The 27625-nt window shown below is 43.1% G+C and overlaps 1 protein-coding gene across 6 annotated transcripts in view; it reads right to left on the bottom strand.

The window, feature by feature from the left end:
- GRM7 (glutamate metabotropic receptor 7) overlaps positions 1 to 27625 on the bottom strand; it is a 211397-nt gene that overhangs the window by 121716 nt on the left and 62056 nt on the right. For all 6 annotated transcript variants that reach the window (XM_032447244.1, XM_032447245.1, XM_032447246.1 and 3 more), the window contains exon 2: positions 17418 to 17634. In XM_032447244.1, the coding sequence (XP_032303135.1) occupies positions 17418 to 17634 (217 nt within the window). The remainder of the gene's footprint in view (positions 1 to 17417; positions 17635 to 27625) is intronic.

Below are 27625 nucleotides of genomic sequence, written 5' to 3'. Positions count from 1 at the left end.
TTTCTTTTTCTTTTTTTTTTTCTTTTTTTTTCCCCCAGGAGTATACAGCAATTAAATAGATTTATAATTTTGCACTGGGTCACAAATCTTCCTGTTCTACACTAATGTGACACTGGAGAGCTTCAGCGTAGGGACGGCCATCTCTGACCTAAGGGAAGGAGGAGACAGAAGCTCTCCTTCAGCCCCTGTCCATGTTGATCACAGTTCATAGCAAGAAGCAAACAGTAAGATATGAAGAAAGAGGCATCAAAATAATCCCAAGCTTTTTTTTTTTCCTATTACTGAGCTGCTTTCTAAGTGCCACAAATTAATCCTTCAAGATGACAGACCTGTTGTTCTCTCTTCTTGCTGCCTCATTCCTGCTTTCCCTAAAATTTAACTCACCTGTCCGCCGTTTGCAAAGCACAAAGCAATTGCTTTCACATCCACGCTTCCAATCAACTTCAGTAATAAACCAACTCCGGTTAACTTACTTGATAAATATATGATTTAAAAGACATCCTGTACAAAAGGAACACGAAGAATTCAGCTGGTAACGCTCAGAGCATGAGATCTGCAAAGCAGTCATTTTCACAGCTGCACTTTGCACTGCTATTCCTGCACATCTCCATTGCACACACCGCAGGGAGGTCACCCCCACCCTGGGGTGTCCCCAGGCTCAGGCTGAGCTAATCCCTTTTGCTCCCCAGGCTCCAGAAGAAAGATTAGAATGGCTCTGTAAGCAGAGCCCTGGGTTAGCAAACGAGGCCTGAGACAAGCCTGGAGCTGAGTCCTGGCTTCCAGCACTCCAAGTTATTGATATTCAGCTCATGACTCGGTGGGCAACATTCTGTAAGTTCAAAACCATACGTGTTTATAGACATTAAGGAGGCTTTACGCAAAATAACAAGAAAAACCAAAGCCAAGCAACTAAAAGCTGGAGAAGTAACATGTAACAGGACAATGAGTCTTGAAAAATAAATCACCAAGGAGCTAACACAATCAATGTTAGGCTTATATTCAGTTTTGCAACAGCCCACAAAGGCCCTGACCCTCACTGTGGTAGAGGCAGAGAAGCCTGACCCATGGCAGAGCTGGAGCTGACCACTGGCTCTCACTGCTGCTGGGGAACGGCAGAGCCAAGAGATGAACCCAGTAGGAAACAAGCAATCCAAAAAGGACACATTTGCTAAAGTAATGTTTGCACCTATTACAATGCAGAAACTTTAATCCATCTGTGTTCATCTCAGCCTCCTCACTTTGGCATGTTCTGTCCTTCCTTGTAAGGCTTACAGGGTATTCGCTGTCAGTAATCTTGTTTACTTTAATAAAGAAGTCAGTAATGAAAACAAAATCCCATGAATCAAATGTTGACTCAAAACTGAAGAGAAATTCCCACAGGCAAATCTTTTCAGTACTCTATCAGCATAACTAATTCAATTAACACCAGTCAGAGAAAGATTATACAAAGCCACAAAGCTGTACGTATATAAATATACGTATACAATAAGAAAGTCCACAAGTGAAGGAACATTCTTTGTTGCAAAAAGAGCTGCGCTGTACTTTGCATTGTAACTGCTGGTACAAAATTCAGACTACCTCACCCCTAACATACCAAATGTTCGTGGAGAGCAGAGCACTGATTGATCCATCCCCAGGTACAGGCATCGCTTTGTAGAGAGCGATGTTAATGATAAGGCCCAGGAGGGCAGAAATGTTAACCTGGTTAGCAGGTCCACCAGAGTTAATAGCACTATTTGGTGCTTAAATACTTTATGAGTTTAGGTTAATGAGTTCAGTGTCTCCCAGGACCAATCCCTACATCTCCCTGTGCTGTTATTTTTATTGCCCATTTGACTCCACGAAGCATTTACTGATTTTCAGACGTGCTTGATGCTGAAGTTTTAGGACCCTCTGCTTTCAACATTTTATTTTAGTTATTTTTCCAATTTAAATTGGAAGTTATCTGCACACGTTAATCAGTAACCACGCGCAAAATACAGTATGAAATCAAAACGTACCAGCTCTGATTTCATAAAGTGCACAACAAAGCCCCATCCTTCACTCTTTCCCCCAGCAGTAAATCCGACTCTTCATAAAATACATGAAAGAAAGCCACTAGAAAATCAAGGAGGTGGGAAGAAGCCTGTCTTGGGGCTCACCCATGCAAGGAGAGAAGCGAGGCCTGCACTTGGCAGCCTTTTCACAAAGCAGCCTATCCAGGCAGTCCGAAAGCTCTTTTTACAGGAAAATGCCTGCTTGGGTTTTATTTTCTTGGGCTTGAGAAATGGAACTTTAAAAACCCACCTAACCAAGCAACCAATGAAAATCCTCCGTCACCTGTATATGAATGAACACCTGAAAATGGGAATTTAAATGGAATGAATGTGAATTCCTGCATTGGACAGCCCAGGCAATCCGACTGCTTTTAGTTCGGAACACACACATCACGGCAATCTGTGCATTGGAGACTTCACAGCTTCACCTCACTGGATAAGTCGAAGAATATGGAAAGTTTTCAGAACAGATCTCCTATTTTCTTCCCCGTTAAAAGTACTGAAATTTCCTGCCTTGGGTCTTCCTTCAGGCCAATTTAACACTCAAGATCAGCCACAGCAAATCAAAACTCCATCAGCATGCACCGAGGTATGACAAAGTTCCATATTCATATCATTTTGGCTTGAAAAATGAACTTAAAGTAAAAATTACATACTTCTTATAAATGTGTGAATTAAGGCCAACTAAAACTTAAAATAAAATGCAAGATAAACAGACATATGGGAAGCTCCTGAGAGAAAGGCAGGAGGAGGATCAGTGCATGTTAGAAAGCTGTGATTTTGCATGGGCTGCTGTAGGTGATTGCATCTGGTGCTTAAGTCCCAGTAACAGCCACAGCTTTACTGCTCTACCGCAGCTTCCAGGAGGACCTCGAGGCTGTTAAGAGAGAACATTTGGAAGCCTAAATGCGAAGTAAACCTGCATCACTCTGACTTTACCCTTGGGGAAGCTGAAATAGTGCAGCGAAAAATTTCATTGACTTCTGACCTCAGCTGCCTTTGGAATATTCCACTGAAAACTTGGCCAAAGCTCTGAATTTCATCTGCACCAGAGCTACAGATCCAACATCCAGCTTTCCCCAGTGCCACGTACCAAACCAAATGCTATCATTGCTGCATTGGTACAAACCCAAGGATGATCTGGACAACATACAGCATGGAATTTTAAAAATAATCAAATAGAGGCTTTGGAAATTAGCTTTTTAGAATGGATTTAATTATCACTGTGAGCATAAGGGCATCATGTACCCTAATAAGCCTGCCCAGCAGCAGGCTGAACCAACCAGGGGTCCGCACATGCACAAGGGCAGCGGGTGTGCAACATGTTGTGAGTATTCCTGCACATCCTGACATTGCAGATCTCTCTTAAAGGCTCCACATGCCCTCCAAATTGGTGACAACACTGCATCCCTAACAAAGGGACCAAACCCTCCTCGTACCCACCTCCATATGCAAGGCACAAAGCCTGAGCAACTGCACTAAGAACAGGGTAGGTTTAAGAAACACGGATGAGCAGCAACCAAGTGCACTATGTAAGTATAAGCAGAGAGAAAGAGAGACACACAGCAATGTATACACACACAGATTTTGGGGGAATAGGTAAAGAAGAAGATGGGAAGTCACTGCATGTCACACACAGGCTGCCTCTGCATTAATTTTAACCACAGCTCGTGCAGGAATGCTGCTGCTCTGACCGGCTTGTTTATGTCTGTCTTCAGTAAGAGCAAAGGTGAATTTCTAGGGGTTTTTATATTCACATCCTTGAAAGAATAATGAATACATAAATCTGCAGAGGGGAACAACAGTCTGTACAGACAAAACCTAAGTGTTAGAGCACCTTATGGAACAGCCAGCCGTAAAAGATTTCCGATTCCTGGAGACAAACATTGCATCCTTCACCACGGAACAACTTACAGGATATTCAAGGCAAGCATAAGGGTAACTGCCCAGACTCTGGGTAAGGATGCTATCTGTGGGACGGGTTTTATCTGTCTCTTTTTTGATCGCTGTTTCCTTCCACCAAGATGTGATCTCACGGTCACTCTGCCCTTCGTCTTTCCAATGCCTATTTGATTTGCTTCAGAGTAAATCATTTATGGTAGATTTAATTTCTTGGAACTGATAACGAGTGTAGCTAGATATGGATCCTTTCATTTAGAAGTCTTCCTTGCCATTTAATCAGCCTTCTGAGCTGCACCACTAGCTTGAAAGCAAAGCAGGATGGCTGCATTAAGGAATAAAGAATGCAGAAAATGGACAGAAGTTAGATTAATTATTTTATCAGAAACACTGAGCTCATGCTCCTCCACAGAACACTGCACCGCTACAAGCATCCTGTGGTCTGTGTGGCGAGGGAACACTTTGCCTCCATCCTTCCCAATACACTGTTCCATCCCACAGTACAGGGCTCCTGTCTGTGCACACACCAGGACAGAAATAGCACCACTCACATGGAATTCCCCCTCCTAAGCTTAAGAAATGTTTTCTAAACAATACAACATGACACTCACAGGTACCGCAGTGGCCACCAGTGAGTGCAGCAGGAGCTGCAGGACAGACAGCTGCTGCTTGAGCCCCCACGTCCTGCTACAAGCAGCATTCAACTGTCCCTGCCTCAGCCTTGGGGATGACACCATGCCCACGTGCCAAGTTAAAACCTATTGTTTACCAAGAGCAATCAACATCTACCTTCTTACCACCAGCATGTTATTCCCAGTGTTGTTAACCTTCTTGCAGTGACAGGACTCCGTCACAGACACAGAAGATTTGGATCAATGGAGATGGGTGACTTGTTATAAGGAAAGAGTGACTACCTATAGCCACTCTTTGGAGAAATTGTAGGTTTAGGAGTGAAATCACAGTCAGATTTCATTCCTGTCCCCTTCCCTGATAATAAATTACCACATTTGACCAAGTTCCACTTTGTTGCCCATCTGTTTGATTGATTTATCTTTATAGAATACATGACTCCTTAAATGCTTACAATAAAATGATTTAACTGGTAAAAAGAACGCATCTATGCAAAGAAGTATAATCATGTCTTATTTAAATAACATGGAAATGAGCATTGTACATATTGTAACTGATGACTGAACTATTTCCCCTTAAAGGTATTGGATTCAGGGCAGGAAGCTTAGAAACAAACTGATGGAATCGAATGGCTTATCACACTGAAAGTATGTCATTTTTACAGAAGAGTTAATTTCTCAAGAAAAACATCAGCTGCCAAAGCAATGAGACATTTCAACTTGATAAGGATGCGTAAACACTTGCAGGGAAAACTTTTGCCATTCTCTCTAATAGGATTAGAAACCTCCCAAATGGCTCCAAGAGCTGGAGCTTTGCCCTGAACAAGAGAGATGCCCCGAGAACAACTAGAAGAGAAGCCCGGATGGATTTCTGCATTTCATCACTTTGTTACAGGACAATGTCATCTGTAAGGAATTCCTTAACTTAAATACACAAGATTTAAGTTTTTCCAACTCATGCTCAGTATAGAAAAAAAAGAAGCGTATTCATGTTCTTTATCTACCAAATCCCCAAGTGACAACCTTCCTCTTCAAGAAAAAGCAAGGCTAAACATTTACATGTATGTAAGAGATAAGAAAACCTGAGATATGAAACTCTGAGACACTGTGCAATAAGATATTACCTTTCTTGACTTGGTGTCAACTGCTGCAACTTGAAAACGGAAACGTACTATTTCACAGACCTGCACTACCCTTTATAGATTAAGCTATCTTTATTAAACTTAAAGGTTATTAATGCAACTAAAAGTTGTTTTTCTCAAGTATGATACATGCTTTGGCAAACATAGAATTCCTTACGTGCTAGAATGCCAGTGACCACATCTATGAGCCCTTATTGCCAAACACTTTGTGATTTTCCTCTAATTAACGTAGCCTGACAACCTTTCCATCTCCAGCCACAGTGCCCAACACTTTATAGTAAGTCATACTGAAATAATGACAGTGCTGATCTTTGTTCGAAAAGCATTTCCCCAGTCCATACATTGGATCAGGAAAATCAGAAGTTGAGAGGATAGTTTTCTCACTTAGGCCGATTTCTCTCCCCAGATGATGTTCTCCCAGGCTGTTCTAAGTATGGCTCTTAGTTAAAATAATGTGACTCTCTGTCTGATCACGTCATTGTCACATATTATGCCTTGGAATATTTAAGATTTTGCACTTTTCTGATCTTGACTTCAGATCTCTGGTTTCCCCTATCGCTGTTATTCACATATTTAGTGCTGTCAATGAGTCTTTTTCTTGATTAGTTCCCTAGAAATGCTCTTCTCTGTAATTCAGAACATGATGAATTCTGTACCATGGCAAACAAGACTAGAGATGAGGTGTACCAGTTAACCTTGAAAAAGAAACTGGACACCACCTTTTCCTCAGCGCTAAACAGACAAAGGACAAAAAACCACACTTGTGCCTTTCTTCATCTCTTCCATGCCCCTCTGATTTTACAGACAAGACTGAGATGTGTCCCTCCTGCCCCACACCACTGCCATGCTCATGGGTTTTTATGCAGGAGCACCACTCCACTGCTACTATGCTGCAGAGATGCCCTTAGAGATTAGGGACATCATGATTATAGTGACAGACTGGATAATCTTGTAGGTCCTTCCCAACCTTGTGTTTCTATGATAATTAAGTTATGTCTGTCTACTTCTGGAGCAGGGAGGAAGGAAAGCCATAAATCTACATCATTGTAGGCTTGCTCCTTAAAAATGAAGGCTGAAATCAGAGGCAAATCCCTCACAGAAGCTCTGTGTAGGAACCCAGAGCAGCCCTGCAGCCCTCATGCTGCACACTGATGCCAGCCCTGAGCTGGGAAGCATTTTGGAATGGATTTGCCATCCCAAGTGACATTCCACAGAGACCAGCTGGTTGAAAAAGAGAGGAGGAGAGCTCCTCTTGGATGGAGACCATGACACAGGCACTCAAATCAGCAAAGGACATCGCTGAAAATAAGCCTTCAACATTTTAAACCACTTCTGCAATAGGACAGGCCAAGAAAAATCTTACATTCAAACCCAGCTGCTAATACACCTGTGTGCATTCATCTATGAAAGAGAAAAGCAGCTTAAGTACTAATGACACCCAAATTACATCTTCCCCATCTTTAATGTTTATGATTCCTAGTTCCTTTTAAGAAAAAAATATGTCACTAAAGCTTAATCAGTGGTATTCTGCTTTAAGAAAGGCTTTCTGAGACTGACGAAGACCACACAGGTTTTGCTTTGAAACCTACTAGAATTGGAACAACGATGAAAAGAACGCGTTTTCTTTTTTGTGTTGGGAAGGTCATTGAAATTTCACAGGAAAAAAATCAAACAGCAACAACCAAACACGATCTCATCTCACCTTGTCTGCCCGCAGTGTGGGTCTGAACCTTCAGAGCTGCCTGTGCCTACTGTGGGTGTAGAACTCTACAGCTGTGGGGTGTGACGATGAGAGGGAGCTCTCTGAGAAGCCCTGAAGGCAGTGATGGCCACCAATGACAGAACATATTCCACCCAAAACAAGATGGTTACCCTGGAAAGCAGCCATTCCTTCACCACACTTGTCTCACTCTCATCAACATCCACGTCCTTCAGCACTGATCTCTACCACTGTAGAGGACTTCGGCATAGTCCCAGGCCGCAGCAATTGGGCAGCATCTCCCAGTGCAAGGAACTGAATTATTTGACACTTATTTTTGTTCTTAGCTCTGGAGTGACAACGTATTTTTTCCCCCTATTTCCCAGCAAAATGTGAGGAAACGGTGATGATGGAACAGAAGACGTATTGGTTCTCAAGCTCAAAGAATGGATTTCTCGGACACTGAAGTTCCTGCAGCCCTTAATTTGGAGTCACACAGGGAACACAAACACAATGAGCAGAAGATGAGCGACTGAAAAGGAACATGGAATGGCTTTGCAAAAAACCGATTTTAATGAGTTCTGAAGCTCTTAGGAAGTAGGATTACAAGTTGCTGGGTTGCCTATACTACAGCCTCATCTCTTGTATTTGTTTTTGGAAAAGACTGAGAAAAATGCATCAAAGACACTGAGTAAAACAGCATCTTTTTTTTTTCTACCAGAGCCTCAAGAGGCAGAAGACTAATAAAACTTTGCAAAGCACTCCAAAGTGCTAATTGCTTTTTTAGTGCTTCTTACAGAGTGCTGGCATTACAGGGCAACTGAGTGTGAAGAACCTCAACAGGGGCTGTGCAGTCCGGAGCTTCTGTAGAGATTTTATCAAAGATGTTTATTTCAAGGAACATCTTTGTGTATTACGTTCTTTGGCTGCGAGTTTGTGATGCTGCTTCTTTGTCTTCCCTCCTGATGTTAATAAATAAAAGCTACTCGATTACTGGAGGTTTGAGCTGAGTGCTGGCTCCTAGGAACATTGGCAGGGACACAAGAAACAGAGTGGTTCAGGCAGTCACTGAGCGGTAAGGAGAACTCAGTGGAAAGTGGGAATATCCAAGCTGAAATTCATGCCAGCTCCAGGGGAACAAGGCACCGTTCTTATCGCTCAGTTTGAGCTGGCTAAATAAGACCCATTTTAATAAACCAGCATCCAAAGAAAACACACCTCACCCCAAGCTCCAAATAAACACTCTCCAGTGATAAACCAGCGGGCTCAGAGGAGAGATGAGTTATTTATCAAAGTGAATGGTGTTACTCTCCAGGAGCATGACTCCTCCTGGGATTTAGTCTCTGATAAGACACGTCACCGTGCTGCTGCATTACAGCTCCAGAGCTCAGCTCTCAGGGCTGTCAATCTCCCACCGCACATGACTGCTGAGGCCGCAGCGTGGAGACAACCACTGAAGGCCGGATTGATTTCTGTGTGCACGGAGCAATTGCACCTCCAATCAATTTTAATGGAAGCCACGAATGCTCAGTGTTTTGGAGGAAAATCAAGGCTCTCCAGTCCCTTCGTATAGATTCAGATGTCAAAACTGAAGAATTCAAGTAGGATTTGTTTCTGATGTTGAAACATGAAAAGAGCAATCACAGGGAATAATAAAAGAATGCTCAGCAAAGGGCACATGCCACAAAGCAGAAGCCCTTCTTATCCAGAGTCCACACATTATCCAGCAGCGATACAGCCGCCATATCATCTTAATTAGCTAATAAAAGTTTTTAGACAATCTGTCTAGACTTTCTTTTGCCTGCATATAAAAATGGCTTTAAAAGAAATATATAAACAGCAATGAAAAGTCAGCAAAAAGCTTTCAAATAAACCTCCTGCTGTTTCACATCCTCATCGCGCACTCTTCTTAATGCACAGTTGTATCAGCAAAACCCTTCATTTCTGAAGCAGAAGAGCTTCTTTGGGATTACAGCACTACAAACACCCTGACTGCCAGGGCAGCTGCCCACCTGCAGGACTGACCTGGGAAGCCCCAACCAGCACAGCTCAACACAGGCCTGGAGGGAACCCAAGCGTTAGAAATAACCATAACTCCAGCTAATTACAAAGGCTTGAGATTATGTCGTCTTACTTCAAAATGACATTTTTACCAGTGTAGTTGTACCACTGGAGCCACAGTGCTGGGGTTTAGGTAGAAGAGACACCATTGCAAAGTAAAGCTAGAATTTAAGCCACTATAGAATAACACTGTGCTGCCCAGAGCTGCACAGCTCAGCCTCAGCCCTGTCCTACAGAGCAGACTGGGGCCAAGGGCAGCACTGAGACACTGCAAGAGGGAGAATGGAGATCTGAGGAGAAATACTAGGCTACAGGAGGACAAGGTACAGGTAAAAGATAAATTGAGAGTTAATTAGAGGATTGATTAGACACATGGATTAGTGAAATTATGGGGAGAAACTAAATGCATTCAGGGAATTAAATTATAACATCTCTAAAACGAAAGCAGGCTGAGATAGCCACATGCAGACTTTTCCACCTGGATAAAACCTCCCATTGCTGAGCAGCCACCTGAAAGCAGCAGGCTGCTGGCAGCAGAACACCCAGACCTGACAGACTGCATAGAGCAGCTCTGAGATGGCCCATCCCCAAAGCCTGAGTACAGAGTCCCAGGGCTAACAGCTATAGGTGGCTCTGAGGGGCAGCACAGCAGCTGAGCTGCTCCATCAGCTCAACCAAAGCCCACATCAGCATGACCTCACTCTCTGGAGCCCTCACTCTCTGGATGGACTGGAGCCCCCAGGGGCTGCAACAGCTTGTCCTACAAGTGATGCATGCTGAGCAGGCTGCAGAGATAGCACAGAAAGTCTTACTTTGCAATCAGATCCTGAATACAGAGTTGATCTGTGTCATACCTGTGCTACCCTGGACAAGCACCAACATAGCAGAGTATTCCCATCTTTTGTTACTACGGAGACAACCCACACATGTGCCACTTTCTCCACTGTTAGCATCAAACCCGATCCAAACTCCAAGCAACACACACACATTTCAGCTGCCTCTGCATTACTCAAAGTTTACGTTGTTTCATCACCAATGAAATACACACAAAATCTCTTGTTGATGTCAGTGACCTCAGCAGCAAGTAGTCCAGGTACTTGAAGCACTGTCCTGCTAAACAACTTCCTTGCAAACACATGGAAAAGAAAAAAATAAAGGATGAACATAATTGATCCCAATTCTCAACATATTGCTACAATTTTGCTAAGTGGGGAAATTTATCTGCTTGATCTTCATTTCTTCCTGCACCAGGCGATAACAGAAGGAAGGTCTGCATGGCTTCAGAGCTGGGCCAGGCAATATTCCAGGCAATAGAGATCACAGCAATGCACAGAGCCACCCCCCAGAGGGCAAAGGGCTCGGGGTGTTTGCCAGTCTCTGCTGTCCAAGGGGAAGGAAAGAGGAGGTCAGTGATGGAAGACGCATTTAAGTGTTATTTATGTGCTGCTGCTCCCCCATGGCTATGAAAGCTGTTTCTTACATTAGCAAGAAATGAAAGGGATTGGCAAGTGTGGAAGGTGCAAGATGAGGCAATATTTTGTATTTCCTCCTGAGACGCCAGATTTCCATGACAGAAGCAGCAGTAACTTGCTGTGTTTGATTCTATCTCAGCCCTCAGATGCAGATCAGCACTTTGAGAAGGTCCAAAACCATGTTCCAACAAATTTATCCCACTCTATAATATGGACACGTGCCATGGCTCAGCATAACATCCCTATTTTCTGTAGGGAAAGTCCAAACAAGAGCAGGGGACACCTCTCCAGGAGGTGGTTGTGAAATGCACATTGTTCCTCCAGGAAAGCTTCCAAGATGCTTCAAGCTGCAATAGGTGCTGGAGTCACCCTGGTGGGCTGGGAGGTAGGCAGGAGGTGTGGAGAGGGGCAAAGTGCTTGGAGGCAGTCAGCAGCAGCCTGGCAGTACCATCTCTAGCAGAAAATGTGAGCCCTGGACAGAAACTGCATCTCAGAACCAAACTTATCTCTGCTTCAGAAATCATTAATTTCTCAGTGAAATAAATATCTTTTTCTAGCCCACTCTCTATGGCAAGACTTCCTTATTCACGGATTTTTTTCCCTGATGTGATTCAATCTTTCCAATCCCAGCTACTTCTATCAATTTCCATTTCATGGCTCTTCATCACTGTCTCTAACAGTCATACCTGCCTTGCTATCCACAGGCTTCTCCCTTCCTATTATTGCTCAATAAACCCCAACTCCCCTCTTTGCCCCTACTACCCTTCCCAAAATAACGTCAGCTTTTGAACGTCAGTGGGGCTTTCTCCTCAAGCTTCTGGATGTTCATTAACTGATTTTATTCCCTATGGTTGCCAGCACTGTTTTCTGCCCAGACTTCTTCCCAGAAGAAGATGGATGCAGAAGGAACACGAAGGCTCTCGCTTCTCTGTTCCTGCTCTGTACTGCTATCTTCACCATGAGGAATACTTTACCCTTGAGATGTAGGAAACCTTTCAACAGACAGATGAAAAAAATCAGCTGGATGGGGGTGAATAACTTACTGAGTCTGCATCAAACCAAACCCTCTGCTTGGGTACCCTGGGACATGCACACTGCAAGGCACAGGAGCATCCCCTGGGGCTGCCTAACTTGACTGGTAAAAATAAAGGCTCAACAGCACATTGCTCTGCTTTAGAATAACAAAGACTTCACCAATCATTTATTTTCAGCTGATCCAAAGATGCATCGCACATAACCATGAAAGCAATGTTTTCTTTAAAAATTTGGGGTAACGTTTTTAAAGGATGCTGGCAGTTATTTCTTTAGTAACAAGACTTTGCTATTTCAATTTTATTCTGCTCCTTGAAAAGCAATCTCAGAATGCTCAATAAATGCCATAAAAAGGCAGATATTATCATTAAAGTGACTTACGCTGCAACTGTGACAGCAGACTGTTACAGCTTTCCAATAACACTTGAATTCCTTTCAGCCAGGAAACCAGCAGTGTGAGATCACTCAGGAGGACAGCAGAAAAGTTTCTGCACGTATCAGCATGGAATGGGTCTCATATTTCCCATCAGCAGGTCCTGAGATAGTCGTAGTGTCACATCTTTATCTCCGTGCTTCTCCCCTGTATTGATTTCACGTGAGTCTATTTCAGAAGGAAGAATTACTCAGACCCCTGCTAGTTGCATCACGGAATTACACCACAATTTGGGCTGCAGGATTTCTAAGCCATGTGCTCCTAATTCTCACCCTGAGCAAGAACCTAAGAACTCTATACATCTAGACCATGTATTTATCATCAAGTCATGACAAAAGACAGGAAAATACATGTATCACATACATATCAGCACATGGATTCTTTGTAAAACTCCAGTACTTTAATCTCATGCTTCCATTCGGTCCCTGCAATCCCTGTATGAGACCCAGATGTTCTAAAAGCACAACTCAGACCATGTCACCCTATCCCAGCCCTGCGACGTCCAGAGGGATGCTCCCCATGAAGCCAGGCACCTACTGGGCTCTAACCCACACCGGAGGGAAGCCAAAAGCCAAGCAGTGCCCAAAGGACATGGCTGCCCACTGCTCTCACTGAGGTTAGCTTTCACAGTAGAGTATGGCCATGGCAGCAGCTTGGCTCTGCAGAAGCACGCTGTGCTTTGGATACTGCTCATTCCTTCCTGCTGTCAGGGCAATATTTAATCAACTGCAATCCAAAGCTCCAGCGCATCTTCTACTGGATTGGTTACAGTTTAAAAAGAATCCTTCTGTGAATTATTTCCTACATCTCTGTTGGTATGAAGGTATGGAGCAAGTCTCCATTCATGGTTACACTGGCAGCCAAGGCACTTTCACCAGCTTCTAAACCATATGGCAAGTTTTGTTTTTGGCACAAATCATTTTCATTTCATTTTTTCATTTGCAAATGCCGAATATTCTAGAAATAACACTATTGGTGCTTTTGCATCTCTAAAAACAGCATCAGGATGGCCTTGGTAAAGGTCTCAGCACCAGAATGGAACATAAGCAAGACCTGTTGTACAGAACCTACAACAGACCACAGCATACAACATGAGCTGGTGCAGCAGTTCTTCAGTGGATCAGAAAGGGAGAGATGTTTTATTAATATCAAAATCCTTGATTAAAAAAAAAAGTCACGAGTTTCTATGTGGCAATAGGAATCAGTGCTCTACTGTACAGACCTACAGGAGCCCAGCGAAATGCTGTGTGAACCACTGAGGATGGTATGTCAACTACCATACCATTTAATGCACAGATTTGAATGACACGCCATTCATCTGATGGAATGAAGCTTTAAATCTGGCAGGTGTGAGGGCGACACATCCCATATAGCCACATACATGTGTGCATAAGCATGTTTTCTGCTAGGAAATATAAAGCTGGAAAAACAAGGTAAAAAGAAAGTTGAGAATTGGAAAGAATTATCAGCCAGCATCACTGCTAGGAAAGAAAACTCATTACTGGGAGGGAGGGTTCAGACCAGCAGGATCTATGCCCAGGCAATGGATGGCTGCGGATGGTTCTTCTCCACCAGCCCCACTGCCCTGCTGTGTGCAGCTGTCCCATGTAAGGGCTGTTGCATGGCACCAAGGATCAGGGAATAAGAGGAATTAAAAAAATGAATATTTGGAAAAAAAAAACAAAAACCTTCTGCCAAAAAAAAAAAAATAATAATAATAATAAATAAATAAAAAGGAAAAGAAGATGAAGAGGCTGTTGCAAATGCTGCGCTTCCTATGTGAGAGTGGATTTAAGTTTATTCCAGCTTTTTGTTCTGTCATGGTGGTGATGGCCTTTTAAGAGATATGACACCACAACTAAAAGTTGTTGGGAAAAGCTTCAGTTTACATAATAATCACATCAGCCCTCCGCTATGAGGGCTTTAATCTCTTTTTTTTTTTTTGCATCTTTGGAACATGGAGCAAGAAGACACACAGCTCCAGAATCTGCCTTTTCCATCCCTTCCAAATGGCTGAGAACAACACCTGGGTGAACTCTTGGCTTCAAGAGTGACACACGGCTGCTGGCAGCCTGCTATGTGGGATACAACAGCTCTGCTCTGCACACAGCCCCAGCCATGGCCAGGAGCCACCCAGCTATGGGCAGTGGGCACAGAGCTGGGGATGGCAGAAGGGAGGAGCTGGGTCTGGTAACGCACACAGCTGCACAGCAAAACCAACAGGGCACTGATCTGCAAACAGGCAATTCAGGGAGAGGAAAAGATGGATAAATGCACCCTGGATCTTTCATTTGTCTGTTAGGAGGCAGTCAAGTGGTTTTTCACTAAGGACTTCAATATATATATATATCTTACATATAGCAATTAACCTTCTGGTACAGATTAATCTTTTTAAAAAAATCAAAGATGAATTAATCTTTGAAATTCCAGTATTCAGTGGTTCCATTAATAATCTGAAATTGTCCTTTAGATTTTCCGTAATTAGAGCATTCTCTAATTTATTAATCCCACAGACTGCAGAGCATGTTTCAAATCCTCATCCCCTGCCACAATGACATATTCAAACACGCTTGAAGCACTCATAATAAAAGTCACTTTGTGAAGAATTATTAACTCAAAGGATCAAGCAAAGTCGTTATATACCAGAGCACATTTAAACACTGAGCATGGATAATGCTTTCTACTCATCCTTGCCATTCCTAAGATCTTGGCTGAATCAGAAGCCAGTCTGGATGGAACACTGAACTTAGAATAATTAGCTGCTGTGGATTCCAGGCCAAAGACAGGAAGCATGCTGGTACCTATGGACTAAATCTTCCTGTGCCAAACCACACTGATTATGAGATACAAGGCAGCTCTCTACAGATGCCAACAGCCTGCACATCTCAGACTTTGACATGAGCTACACAGCCCCTGCGCATTGCCCAGGGTCACCAGCAGCAGGGCTCCATGGCAGCAGGGGAGACGGGGGGCCTTTAAGGTCCTTTCCAACCCAACCGTGCTGTAGTTCTATGATTCTATATTCCACCTGGCAACAGGACCTCCTGGTACTTTTCTGGCTCTAGAGCAGCAGGACTGGGCTAACAGGGGCTGAACCCACTCAGAACCTCACCCAAATCTTTATCTGCTCGACACAGAGCTGTGGCAGGCACAGCCTACATCACCCCGCACACTAAGCTGCTTTATGCAGGGTGTTCATGTGGGTTTATGCTTTATTCTTTAAGAAGGACATTGACTTACAAGTTGACTGCATTAGCAACTCCAGTCGTTAATTTAATTCTGCTAAAGTCTATGAAGTGATAGAGTATTATTCAGCTAGAGTTTGTCCTTGACATAGAGAACACATTTCTTGTAAGATTTTGTAACAGTGGATATTTGCAAATAAAGTAAATTTTAAATTATAATGAATGCTGCTATTTGTCACTTCCTATGGTATTAAATCCCAAACCATTTTCTTTAATACCACATAAATATGCATTCAAAGGAACAGACAAATTAATGCAAACACAGCCTTGTCATGTGGTACCAACAGAACGCAACAGCTCTGACACCCCTCCAAAGCCCCTTTCCATCACCCCATGCAGCCCAGCAAGGTCAGTAACAGCTGCAGGACCCCCACATCAGGGCCCTGCACACACATTGGATGCTGCAGAGCATCACTATCCTGCCAAGCTCCCTTGGCCCACACCAACAGGCCCTTCCCCACCTGCCTGGTGAGTCCTGCCATTCAGGACTGAATTCTGGCTCAGGTTATACCAGCTTTTTGCAATGGAATGACATGGCAGCTGTAGGATGAGACACCTGCCAGTTCCTGCAGGGAGTGCAACAGGGCTTGTTCTTAAAGAGTGAGGACACATATCTGATCCTCCCTGCCACACCAGGATACATCAGTGTCCATTCCTGGAGCTGGCTCTTACACAGCTCACTGCTGGTGAATGACATCTTCTGCTTATTTCTCCTTCCTAGCACAGAGATCTACTTCAAATGTTTCAGTTTACAAATGTTAATGATTCAGCATTGCATATCAGCTTGCTGTGGATGTACAGTCCGATTCCCAGCAATGCTATACAAAGCCCTCCTGTGTTTTGTCATCTCCGGGGAAATTTAAAGCTACTTCACCTGAAGAGTAAGTTACCAAGACAGGAATGTGAGCACACCAACACAGCAGCCACCCCTCCAGGGCAGGTCTGCCCTGCGTTGTGAACCACAACCAGAAAGCCAGTGACAAAATTAGGTTTCTTGTCAACAACATTGTGATAGCTGAAGCCTGTACCATAAGCCTGAGCAAGCAGAGCATGAGGCCATGAGGCACAGCATCTCCTTGTCCTCCTGGAATGCCCCCCACTCATAAGTGATGTTCTCCAGCACACTGGAAAGGGCATTATCCGCAACAGAAAAGAAATGAAAAACTAAAAAAAAGGAAAAACATTCAAGCAACAAGAAAAGCATTTTGCATCCCACCAGAGGCCTGGTGTGCCTCACACCACGCTGCAGGGCTTCGTGCCTCCTTACCCCAGGACAGCAATCTCTGAGCCTTTCAGGTAAGATGTACGAGTTTTCTCAAAAGAATTGGTCAAGGGAAATGCTACAGAAAAGCAAAACACTGGCAGCAATGTGAGACATGCACAGCAGCAGCATGACACGAGTCAATGTGTAGCAACAAACAGCCTTCAAACCATTTCTAGCTGTGGAGAGATAAAAGCTCAACATTTTAACATCTGTCTTCTACCCATGTCAACATAATATAATGCAGTCCAGCAGAATAGCAGAAGCTTGATAAGACTCCATCTATTTTCTCCAGACTAGATTGAAAAACACTAACATTTCAAATTCTCTGAAACTCTATAAGCAATTTAGGAAGGAGAGCACCCGGGAGCCATTACAGAGGCACTGCAAAGAACTGAAGCAACTTCAGAATCAAATACATGTTCCAGAAAAATAACATAACATTTGGTACAAAATAACATCCATTACTTCTACAGCATGTTGTGGGGGGAGGACGGGCATTGCCTACCTGCCTCTCTGGAAATTTGCATGAAGGACTCGACTCCTTTTTCTCCATAATTCCCTTCAGATGCCAAAGTAGACACATAATTCCATCCCAAAGCTTTCACAATGTCCACCATTGCTTGCGCTTGGAAGGAATCTGGAGGAACCACACGTGAGAAGAAATCATAGCGCCTGTCATCGCTCAACTCTGGTGCAGTTGAGGCATAACTGATTTGTGGGATCTGTAGAAAGAAATAATTTCTGATAAATATACATGTTCACATTATGCATTGCACTTGTCACAGCAGTTCACTAAAGTATCCAGTTTCTGCTGAGCGTTAGTTCACCTTCCTGGCATCCATCTACATTTCCTTTCACACAACACGATGCAGTGCACACAAACTGCTCCTTTTCATGGGCATTCTGCTGTGAGTACCATTGGGTCCCTTCGGACACTTGAATTCAGCACAGCTGAAATCCAGACCCTGCCAGAAGGAGCTTCCTCTGTTTGCAGGAAGATGATGGTTACTTGTATAACAGAGCAGAAGAATATTGTCTAGGGCTATTTTCTCCCTGATAACAAAGGCTCTGAAGCAGTTATCAAGATGACAGTATGTTAATCCCCAAACACATTATGCAACCGTTAGAGTAACAGTCTGGGGCTTCTCCTTAATTTAAGGAACCTTCCATAATTCTCACTAGAGATGCCAAAGATAGGGGAAAAAGAAAAAAGACTTGAGATATACACAAACATAATTATACATAATGATATTAGACCGTCAGGCTGTGGCAAGGTCAGTATTTCATGCCTCAGCCCAAGCATCTCCTGCACACTCTCTCTATGCAGCATTCCTATGGGTATTTATGAGCTCTTCTGCCCTCTCAGCAGAGGCAGCATTACACTCAGTGCCTTCCCTGCCCACAGAGGACGGGGCAGGCAGAGCCAACACAGCACTCTAAAGGGACATAAGCTGTGTGCCACAGCCAAAACAGGGCTGCAAAGCAGAGCTGCTGATGCAGACCAAGCAGGCAAAGAGAACTTACCCAAACGACCTGAAATTATGAATGACCCAGACACTTGTTGAGACACATTCCAGCCACAGAACGTTAAAGAAGTTAAAATTGAGGCTGACAGCAAGAACCGCGTGGTGCTGACCACTGCTGTGCGATCGCTTTGCTCACTGCTTTGCCTACGGGCCAGCAAAGCTTGGGGACCACTGTCAAACACAAATAAATCCACGGCTCCTATCAACCGTGGTTCTGACTTCTCATCCAGCTCCGAGTTGCACAGAAGACACTGGGCACCTTCACAATAATACACGTTCCTATTTTGTTGGTGCCTACGTTCACCACAACAGTGATATTTTAGGCTTGCTCTCTTTTCATTTGAGCAAAGCAGCCAATGGAGCTTGCTCAGCTGCTGATCAGCTTAACTCACCACCCCACTGGACAGCATTGTGTTAAGTACAACAGCTCAGTGTGCTGACTTTAGGGGTGCTGCTAATCGCACAAGCACCCAGTATATGCAGCCCCATACACAGAGCTGTCCTGACACAGCCAAGTGCAGCACTATTAATTATAAATAAAAGGAAAGGAGAAACATGATTTTTTAATCCGTGGCAAGTGTTTGTATTCCAACTTGTAAACAAGTACTTTTTCAACTCAAAAATCAAAAGGATCATATTCTGCACCACTGCAGAAAGAGAAGCTCTGATGGAATTTGCTCCGGTGCTTATATTACTTAGGAGACCTTTTGTTTTTTAAGCCTTTTTCCTCTATCCATAAAATATTAAGCACTTTTGGCTGTTTAAATCACTTCAGTATTCAGAGCATATATTGGTTTCTCTACCAACACCCCTTACAGGATGTCTGAAAGCAACATGAAGTCACACAGAGTAGAATTCTGGTAACGCTTTGTGTGAATTCAACAAGAAATCATTAAACAAAGTATTTCTATGCACTTATTTTAATTAACCAGATAAATATTTGGTGACAGCTAAAGGATTTATTTTCCTTTTCCCCCACTGCAGCAGCTGCTGCCTACAGGTCACAGCAGGGCAGGACCATGCCCAGAGCTCCACGATGGATGCAGAGGTGCCAGCAGAGGGAGAGCAGGTCCTGGGACTGGACTGTAAGACTGTGATCTTTGCTTTTCCAACATCACATCCCAGAGCTCTTAATATCGTTTCCCTGGCTGATATTCTGATTACAATGACACTGAATGATTAATGCTGGGAGCATTGCATTAGTCAGTGATTAATTAATGTTAATTTATTTTTAACATTGAGCATTATTCTTCATTTAACTCATTTTCTTCTGCTAACGAAGAAGTTCTCCCTGGATCCCTGTACCACTCTTGGTTGGGCTGCTGGAAAAACAGGGTCTGCATGAAACATTTCCCAACATCAGGCCTGGAAATGCACATTTCTGAGTAAAACACGACTGAAAGAAATACAAACTTGAGTTCTGAAGGAGTTTACTCTGCGGAAAAATCCAAGTCATCCACCTTCCTCCCCATACACTCCCATTTTGGACACATCAAAACTGATCTGCCGATGCTGTAGCTTCCTTCTCCGCAGTAACTTACTAAAGAATGAATGAAATGGCCCATCTGAGCCTCCTCAGCAAAGGACAGTCACTAGAAAACTTGAGAGAAGGCAATTTTCCTAAGGATCATGTGCAAATTAAGATAATGTATGAGTACACCTGTTGAGATATTAATGAGCTCCCACCAGGGTAATATTAAGTTCACAGCTGGCTGCAACCTTACTTCAACTTCCCATTAAGTTTCACTGATACGATTTCCTGACCATGGAAAAAAATACATATACCCCACTTTGATAAAGCCCGTTGACTGTCTCTTATCTGGCAGAGCAGCATCAGCCTGCACAAAGTGCAAAATCCTGCCAGCAACTTCACTTTGCACAAGTCAGATGCCTGAAGAGCTTTCCCTCCTCTGCTGAACACTAACAAAAACAGTGGTTGACTAACAGCTCTGAATCTGTTTAGGTCTCGAGTTTTATTCATGTCAAAATCTCTCATGTCAGGATTTAATCATCAGTTACTACAACCGCTCTTTGTTCACCATTTGCATCTAAAGCTGCATAACAAACAGCTTCAGCACTCTGTGAACTGCACATAATTGTTTTTATTGCCTTGAATTAAAACTACTTGAAGTTTCTAAGTAGCCATTTTCGCTGGGAAAAACTCATCTACAGTTTTTACGTTTTACTTTGTTCCCAACAGGAACAACATTTTACTGGAGGTACAAAATGAGACCAAATCACATCCCAGTGCATGCGTGGACACCTGGAGGGAGACTTCCCATTGATCCCCATCAGGATGGGGTGGGACCTGGAGCCCTGTCTGCTCACTGCCAACACCAGCAGGGCATCCCCAGCCCCACAGCAGGGCTGGATGGTATTATCAGATGTACAACAAGTACCATTCCACAATCCAAGCTCAGCACCATACGTCCTGCTCTGGGGAGTATTCCTGAAACACATGTAAGTGGACAAACATCCCTGCAGTCCTCCCTCTAGGGCTCATACAAGACTGAGCAGCAATATTCCCAACAGCCTTAGATAACAAGGAGAGCAAATCCTACTAAAGCACTTTGATAATCCTTCTCTATTATGTTCTATTATGAAATTTTACAAGTAGTGCATTTCGAGCTGATTTTTTACACTCAAGAATCAAATGTTGACAATTAGAAAATGAGGCAAAACAATTTGCACAAAAGCTTTCATGTAAATCAACTGTCAGAATAACAAGGAACATCCCTTGGCAGCTGTGCCATGGTATAAAAGAGGTGCAAACAATTGGCAAACCTGCTGCTGCACGCAGATGTTATACCAAGGAGCAATGTCCTTTGAGCCATAACAGAAGCAGCACATCTAAAGAAGGGTGTTTGTATACCAGATAACATTCAGAAACATGAATCTATTTATGGCTCACCTCAGTTTCTCTCATTCTGCTCAGCAATTACTAAAGCCATTGGTGTTCAAACAGGGTCCTGTTTGCTCACACCACCACCCTCCCTTACACTGTCCCACGGTGAATTCCTAATGATGTATTAGAGATCAACACAATCAGCTACACAGGAATTGGATAGATATTTCATAAGGTACAGAAATACAAATATAAACAACATCAAATACAAATGAGAAGCTGAGCCTGGAGGAGAAGTGCATCGAATAAAACAGAAACATCTTCAAGAGCACAAAAAGAAACACTAAGAAAAGCAACACAATAAATGATTAATGCTCACGAATTCAGCCTGCATCCACGTCAGCCCCTTCTACCAAAGCCCAGCATTCTGTGTGGGCTCCACCATCCCTATCTGCACAGGCAGTGGGTCTTCTCTGAACCTCATTTCAGAGACCAAGAGGACAGTTAACACAGCAATCAAATTCCATTTCTCAAAGTGTTTTAAGTAGAGATTTTCATTGCTTCTACAGTGGAGGAGCTCTGTCAGAGCTCCCAACCCTCATACAAGCTCTTTTCTTTTGGGGAGTTTCCAAAATTCCTTATTTATAGAGAACTATTGGTGTTCTTCACACATCATCAGTGAAAGTCAGACAAGGTCACTGTGGTGCGGACCTCTCAGCATCAGATAATTCATGAGTGACACAGCAGGAGAATGAAGCAGTGCCAGGAAGGGTAATAGACCAGCAGGGCACAGGGAACAACTGGGTAGAGCTATCCATAACTTCATTCCAAGGAACTGCCTCACTGTGCAGCACGTATTTCAATTCCATTACACAACAAATGAACTTCAGAAGTGTGGTGCAGATCATGGGGTGAAAGCTAAGAGGGAAGAGCAGCCCTAGGGAGGGTAACTAAGCAGGGCAGTGCCAGACCTTAGCAAGGTCATAATGGGCAGTGAGGCACTTCCATCTGCAGCTCCTTCATTGCCAGCACCGCACTGGGGGAAACCCCATTATATCTCCAAGGCCACTCGGGATTTCTTAAATACACAACTTAAGGACTATTAGTTTTCTCATTTAATATATATATATATTATTATTTCCTTGGCTGGTTGTGATTATTTTGTTATACATTTAATCCAGACCTGAAAAGTGTATGTGAAGAACACCCTGTACAGGCCCATAAATCAACCTTTGTCCCTAGTGCAACTATTATGGCAATCAAGTAGAAAGACTATTTAAATGACATTAGCAAGTTGGGAGTATTTTCCATATATCTACAGGATGTTTTCTGTTTCCTTTTCTAGAGTGGGTAAGTAATCCCATGAATTATTCCAACAAAAATAATTGTAGCAATTAAAGGAACAATAATTATGGCAATTAGTACTGTCCACATTGCTCATGGGAGCATTTTATCAATTCTGAAAGCAGAAACAAAAAATATATAAGTGCACTATGATGAGAGGTATCCACAAATAGGAAATGCCCTCCATTTCAATGGGAGGTTATGCCTTGGTCTACATCTACTTGTGGCAACCAGGAGCTTGTGGCACAGCCTGGGCTTTTGTAGCTACAAAGGAGGTGATCTCTAAGCTATTACATGCTAAAAGAACACCGAGCACGCGACCTGAAGCCAAGATATACAACTGTAGTGGAAACTGGGCCTGGCACTGAAGTAAGAACCTTACCTCTTTGAGGCTGTACGTACTGCTGTCCTTCTCGAAAGTGAGAACAAACACCCATCTGAACAAGCTTACCTATTCAGCTCTGGGAATTTTCCATTTATACTTCCAGTGTTGATACTTCCAGTTGTCTAATCTGTGCATTAGGGTGCAGAGGCACACAAAGACAGCTTACTGCCTTACTAAATGTATTCCAGGTGGCTCAGATCTGCAAATTCTTGTACTGTGAATCAATTTATAATGAACCTACCGGCTCATTACTTTTCCTACATAGGTATAAATGAAAATTTAAAAAAAACCTCTCCCATGACATTGCACTCCTTGCAGAGCAAGACTTTCCCATTTAGTCTGACTGCTGGCTCTTTAACCTGTTCCTATCCAGGTAGCTTCCGCACTGTTAGAAAACTAAAAACACTTGAATAAAGCAAACCGCTGTTCATTTTAGAAACAAACAAACAAAAAGAAGAATATTAGATATATAAATGCAGTATATCATGGGAGGAGATACAAGAAAGAAGTGGAAATCCATGGGACTGCAATTCCAGGCTTCTGCCCCTATGCCAAGCCCACCTGCATTGCCCCACCTGCAGTAAGTGCCCATCAAAGACCTGCTCAAGAACCTCCTGCAAACTGAACTACGGAACGAATGAAGCAGCAATATTGATACAACCTGCTCTGTCGAATGCTTGGAGATTTACAGTTCCAGTGAGTAACTTTTCTTGCATTTCAAAATCTAATAACATTTTTTCCAAGGGCAGAGACCATTCTTTATAGCCAAGCCCTGCTGAGCAGGGTCCGTGACCCATTTCACAAAGTTTCTGATGCCTACAAACCATTAATTCAAGCCTTCAGACCAGGCAGGCCAATGCTCCCTCAGTGCTGCTGCTGCAGAAGCTGAATGCCTCTGAGGAAGGCAGAATAGAGTTTCAACAGCACTGCCAATATTGCACATTATTTCAGAAACAGGTGAGGCCCAAATGGAATTAAACTGTTCTTTCACTGTCTTCCCCTATGGGAAACACTACAATAAAAATCTCAGTCTATCGTGCAGCTTGGACACAAAAGCTTCATACATATTTAAGACTGCTCTTCCAGGAGGCAAAAATATGCTCCTGTGTTTATCAAAAGACATGTCGTATCCCTTACCATTCCAGTGGGACCAGCTGTCCTGTGACAGCACAGTAGCATGAAAAAAGCATTCCTTTGCTTTGCAGATATTATTTGTGTTCTCAACACCAACCGCTATGGCACGAGCAGTTCATTTTTCCTGCATATTGCCATTCTTTGGGGGCTTTTTCCCCCCAGTGCATTTTTGGAACATCCATTTTTCCATAAGAAAAAAAAAAGAAAAAAAAGATCAGAAATCAGTTTTTCAATTTACAGTGAAATGGAGAAAGATAACTCAATGCACAGCTGCCTGATCTGCACGTACGAAGTTTTCTCTCTAGGCATAAAGTTGTGTTTATGCAGTCAGAAAGAATACGGCTTCTCAGTGATCACTTCTTAGAAGCAAGACCAATTTTTACTTATATTCCCCACATTTCAGCTTCTCTTCTACCCACATCTTGACTTAACCTTCACAAAAACCAAAGTGACTTTAAATATGACTGTTTCTATCCCTGTCTCCCCAGGGTTCTCCTTGCAGGTGGGACTCTCTGGTGGGCAGTGGGTCCCTTCATTGCAATGCCCCAGCTCACACGCTCCCATGCAGGCACATCCCAACAACAGGGAGCCTCCAACAGCTTCCAGAGGGGAACAACTTTACTCATCTTCTGCATCAGATATGCTAGGAATAACAACAACAAAAGGACAAGTGCTGTTACAAAGCTTCAGCACTTCACGTTTTTAAGTGAAACATTTAAGTTGTTAAGAATTGTAGCTGCCTCGCTCATAAACCAGCAAAGCAACAACGCTTTGATGATTTGCAGATCTGGAGGATGAGATATGACCAGCACAGCACATTTATATCTACTAGTGCATATTCATTGATTTTACAGTATTAACTAGAATATTCCTCCTAGGATACATCAGTTAGAATATCAGTGCCGATTGCCCATCCATCGCATCGCAAGAATGCACAGCTCTTCATATTTTAACTCCAGTGCTGATCAAATGTAAGCCTGAGAGCAGTATTGAAATAATAGATGGCACTCTGCTAGAGGTAATTCGAAATCTTAACAAAGCATCAAAGCTTCTTGTCTATTATGAGCTAATGCTTCAAGGCAAATTTTAGCTGAACTCACAGAAGGTGATGGGAGCACAGGGACCCTCTAGCCTCTCTAATAGCCACATTTTGTAATCATATGGTACCACACAGCAGCTTCTGCACCAAGACTTATCAGCCTCCTGTTGTGATTCAGATCCAGACTGCAAAATAACACACCTATGGATATTCTACCACACTTTCTTCTTGTGAAACTCTGCATTGCCTAAAATGTAAATACAAAGATCCTATATGAAAGAGAACAAAAGAGCTTAAGAGGTGCATTCTGCACCGAGTCTGTGCCAAGACTGAACGCACTTCTTGGGCTGTTTACTTCTATCACAGCTTAAGGTCTCTGGCAGATAAAACAGGCAATGACATATCAAAGGAACCAAACCAAGGTCTGCCCATTAAATACCCCAGATCACAAGCCAGCTCATGTCAAAAATAAATCCAGCCTGCTAAGATTAGTGTTAAGGCAAACATGGGGTGTTTTGCACGGGAAGCAGTGGGATCCAGCACTGAGTGGGCTTATGTTGAGGCTTCCTACATCCCTCATTCCCATAGAGGAAGAAGGAAGGCATGTTCTGAGCACACATTTCAATGCATCCTTGACTCAGAAGTAATCCTTCGAGTTTTGAAGTCCACTTCCTATGGCATGAGGGCTTGTACCCAGCAAAGCACTCTGAGAACTGCTTCAGCCATTCAGAGAGTCTCTGAGCAGAGCATCAGGGGCTGAATGTGATCTACATGACAGCAGCAGGTACATTTCTTTCTCTTCTTTTGTACATACACCATTCCCCGACACTCGTGTCTACGTTTCCAAAACCTGAGCAATCAGTCACTGAAAATAGATCGAAGTGTTAATGCATATATACATTTGTACACTCGCAGTGATCAGAACTCACACATCCCAATACAGATTCAGAAATGCTAATTGTTGTTTTGAAAATAAAGCAGAACCAGAAGACAAACACACTTGTATGTTTTATTTATGTGTACACACTGCTCCAGTCTCCTAAACGCATAATTGAACCCTACACTCTTTATGCATATTTCAAAAGGGTTTTTTAATCTGCAAGTATTAATCTCATTGATTTTGTGAGTATCCCCCCAAAGACAACAACAATCAAGAGCAATCCAGCAGAAAGGCTGATGTGCAGAAAAGCCTGAGAAGACAACATGGTTCTTCACAAGAAATACAGATGCACCCAAAGCCACCAAAGTGGAAACAAATCACAGTGTGGCACAATGCAGAGCACAATCATCCTTCAGAGCTCAGTTATTGAGCTCAATAAAAGTTGTTGAGTTCAGCTCTCAGTGTATCTCCAATTGCATTTCTAGCCGAGCCTCTGCATCTGTTGTAGAAAATAAGGCTGTTTGTTTGCAATTCTGAAGTAAAGATGAACTTCCAGCAAGCAGCTGAATACCCTTATGAGCAAAACATGAATGGCTTCCACTGATCAGATGTTACAAACCTCAGAATGGAACCACACAGAGACATCCCTCCAAACATTACCCACCGCTGGGATGGTGCAGCTCCACAGCCCAGCTGTAACTCCCACCATTCCCAGTGTGGATGAGCAGCACTGCACAACAGCAGGAGAAGCCACAGCAGCTGAGCTCCTCTGTGCACTTGGAACACACAGCTATGCTGCAGCATCTCTACCCAGTGCAGCGTTAAACATGATGTTGGACTTGGGAAGCTACTGATAAGGGGTGATACACTGATCATATCAGTGATCCCTGGCTAATGGCCAAAGATGGAATACACAGAGCAGATTATCCTGTGCCTGCATATAGTGTTCTGCCACGCTCCTCCTGCCACAAACTGATGTTCACAACTAGAGACAAGCTATGGCCTAAATGGATAAAAAGATAAAATCTAACCCGTTGGTTCTTTCTTTTTTCCCCCTTTTTATTTTCCCACTGACACAATTGCTTTATTTTCCACAACAAAACACAGGAGAGAATTTCTCAGCATCTGAAGTGCACCGAGTTCCAGTGGTATCCAGTACTTATGGCACAGAGCAGTTTCCTATAGTAAAAGAAAATACTTCTGTGCATGGGGAAGAACACAATGAAGTATGTGTACTGCACATCCTTCCTAAATAGCGTGGTTAATAGGAAATTCCTACATAGCATTTAAGCAAATGTATGATACAATTGCATTCTCAATTTCAGATAGCTGGAGTGAAGGCTCCATTTCAGAAGAGCACTTAGAAGCCTTTTATTCACTTGTGCTCATTACTGCTGTAGCCGTAGCCCAGGATATTTGAGTTTGTGTGATAAAATCCTTGATAAATTATTTGTACCTCTCTACTGGAAGTTACCTTCTGCTGCAGCAGTGACCAACTCTAAAGGAGGAGAACTCTTGCTGCTAAACATCCGTAAGAGAAATCTAATGTGAATGCTTTAG

Source organism: Coturnix japonica, chromosome 12, assembly GCF_001577835.2.
Source record: "Coturnix japonica isolate 7356 chromosome 12, Coturnix japonica 2.1, whole genome shotgun sequence".
In the NCBI taxonomy this organism is placed as follows: Eukaryota; Metazoa; Chordata; class Aves; order Galliformes; family Phasianidae; genus Coturnix; species Coturnix japonica.
The sequence above is the reverse complement of the archived record's forward strand: the minus strand, read 5'-3'. Positions and strand labels throughout refer to the sequence as shown.